Source organism: Meleagris gallopavo, chromosome Z (genome assembly GCF_000146605.3).
Source record: "Meleagris gallopavo isolate NT-WF06-2002-E0010 breed Aviagen turkey brand Nicholas breeding stock chromosome Z, Turkey_5.1, whole genome shotgun sequence".
Lineage (NCBI taxonomy): Eukaryota > Metazoa > Chordata > Aves > Galliformes > Phasianidae > Meleagris > Meleagris gallopavo.
Window position 1 is genome coordinate 32,526,163 of NC_015041.2, and position 2,799 is coordinate 32,528,961.

A 2,799-nucleotide genomic window follows, 5' to 3' on the forward strand; every position below is an offset into this window, starting at 1 on the left:
ACCAAACAAACAAAAAGCCCCCCACCAAACTAAAAAGAAGAATAAGAAGAGAGAAAAGAGGCTTGAAGATTTTGTAGCCAAAGGCCAAAGATAATAATGGATTTATTTGATCATAGTTTAGGTCAAAGCTTCTCCTGGTTTACTTAATGACTTCTCCGCAAAATCTTTGTCTTCTTCAGGCAAAGTAAAAAATCTACCTATTAAAATATTATTAAAGTTTGTGATCATCCATTCTGCTTTCAGTCTTTATTGCTTCTGTTAATGGAAAACTTATCTGAACTCCTTTGAATCCTATCAGGTAAAATTACATTAAATAATTTAGCCCACAGATGAAAGAGACTTGCACTAACCCTGATCAATTTTATAAAACAGATTATGGATCACTAGCATGATATTTTCCATTGGCAATTATACAAGAGTAATGAGCAGCCAGAATAAGAGCATCTTTCCTCATACAGGTAGATCTAGAAGAATACAAGTCTATGGTTTTAGAAATCCTTTTGACTGTGCAGAAATTAAGGTCAAGAATAAAACTCCAGCAACAGTTCAGTGGTGAAGCATCAGTCTAGCAGCTTTCTATTATGATTCATGCAGTTCATAAATCCAAGGAAAACACTTAAAACTACCTGAAAGCTGCATATTGTTCAGGCATAAATAAATCTTTGAATGAACCTTTCTATAGCTCACAATGAGTAAGAGACAGATACTGGAGGTTTGAGCGTAGCTAACAGCATTTAAGTGAGAGTGGCTGTAGATACATTCATCAGAGCAGATTAAAGGGCACATCCATTTCATTAGGTCCAATACTGGCAATCACTGGTTTTATTTGAAGTAGAAATCAGTCCACAGATTCAAACAGAAATATTTTTTTAAAACCCTAACAGGATGTTACTTAAAAGAGCTTGTCAATATAGTTGCTACAAAAAATTTTCCCCTCACTTTTTTTTTAAGAGTTTTGAGTTTTCAGAAATTTCTTCAAATCTATGCAAATACTGCATAGCTTACCTTGGCATTCTTTAGTTCTGAGTGTGTAAAATCCCCTACACAAGGGATAAGGCAAATTTTTAAGAAGCTTGCCTTTGTTTAGAGAGGCTATCAAAGAGCACATAGAAAGAAGAAAAGATAGAAAGCTGACATTATTTACGTCACCTATGGAGTGTCTCTTAGACTTTGATACCTTTATTCACATTATGAACAAGTGACTTACTTCCTGGTAAATTTGAATTTACTTCACAGTAAACTTGAGTATCACGTTTATGTTAGTTGAGAATCTTGTTGAATTAAAGGATTTGAATTTGCATCTAAGTACTAGTTATAAAGTGCTACATAAGTATAACTTTATTGCTACATAAATATAACTTTGTAAGGTTAGTGAGTGGAAAGCAGAATCAGATCCCTGTAATTTTCTGTTTTTTCCTGTATAATGTCCCAAATTAAGTTAACTTAATTCAGAGCTGTTACTTCAAGGTACAAAGCAGAGCTGAGGTGGTCAGAATAGGAGTTAAAATCATGATAATGTACAAAATAAGGTTTCCTCCGCATAGGCACAGAGGTTGATTTATTAGCAGGTATCACTGATGCAATGCAGTCACTTGACTTCAGATTATCATTGTATCTGTGTGTAAAACAGGAATAAAATAAATTACAATTCTGGAGACATATCTATAACTCCTGATTCCTTACACTGAAGTTAAATGCTTAAAGGGTGAAGCAAAGAGCAGGTAAATTTGTAATGAAATATATGCGACATTGTGAGGTAAATAAATAGCACACCAGTTTTAATGAAGTTACATTCCTTACTTCTCCTTGTAACCTACATACTTACTTTGCTCAAGGCCATCTATTAAAAATTAAATAATTCCCAAATTGGAATTAATTGGAAGTTTAAGCATAATTAATTTAATTACATTCCAACATAGCAGTAGCCAGGTCTGCATCAATGAAGAATTGCTATTTTTCTCACTGGCAGAGGAATATTGTGTCTACTCTCAAAAAATATAAGGATCTCCCTCCATTTTTTTAAAATTAAATCACCATTTTGAAACATGTTGGTATATATTATTGAAGAATTCACAGCTTTCATTATTTACCAAATATTTTGTCTTCATTACAAAATGAATGTCCTTCTTTTGAAACACCTGCATTACATGTAAAATAAATAGGAACATGATGTGCTCTAAAGCATAAAATAAATATTCCCTTAAGAAAATATAGAAATTCTGAGGAAGCTCAAACTGCTGGAAGTCAGCTCATCTTTGTTTTGGATGACCCCTAGCTGAGTGAACCTAATTTTGAGTTCATTGAAAAATGGGTACTAACAGTAACATATTTTATCACAAAGTTTATTGTTTCCCACTCTAATACAAAATCTAAAATGTTCACAACAAGAAGTCTTTGAGAAACAGCATGATTAAGGAAATCTGCATAATATGTAATTCCAGTTGGAGATTATGAATATTTCTTTAAAAAATCTGTGGATTTAGCTTCATTAATGAAGATGGTCTTCTCCTTCTGCAATATTTTAAATTTATCCTGAAGTATAATTCTCATAGTTATAAGCCCCAAGATGCTGGATAATTTGCTGGAAGCTATCCTTGACAAAGTGGACAGTAGGCCAAATAAATAGTCTACCAATGAGATAAACAGATAATTTATAATGCCACAAATAAATGTTTCAGCAGGAAGTAGTTTTCTTGATCTTCTCATTTTGAGGGATATTCAATGTGTGAAGGGATGACAAGGAATTCCACCACTCATCTCAGAGGCAGAGAGAAACCACATAGATTAAAAAAAAAAAAA

General features: G+C 32.9%; 1 protein-coding gene across 1 annotated transcript in view; it reads right to left on the minus strand.

The window, feature by feature from the left end:
• Positions 1-2,799, minus strand: part of CEMIP2 (cell migration inducing hyaluronidase 2) — a gene marked incomplete at its 5' end in the record, with an annotated part of 82,967 nt that overhangs the window by 32,073 nt on the left and 48,095 nt on the right. The window contains one exon of the mRNA XM_031557293.1: positions 1,006-1,040. Coding sequence (XP_031413153.1) covers positions 1,006-1,040 — 35 coding nt within the window. The remainder of the gene's footprint in view (positions 1-1,005; positions 1,041-2,799) is intronic.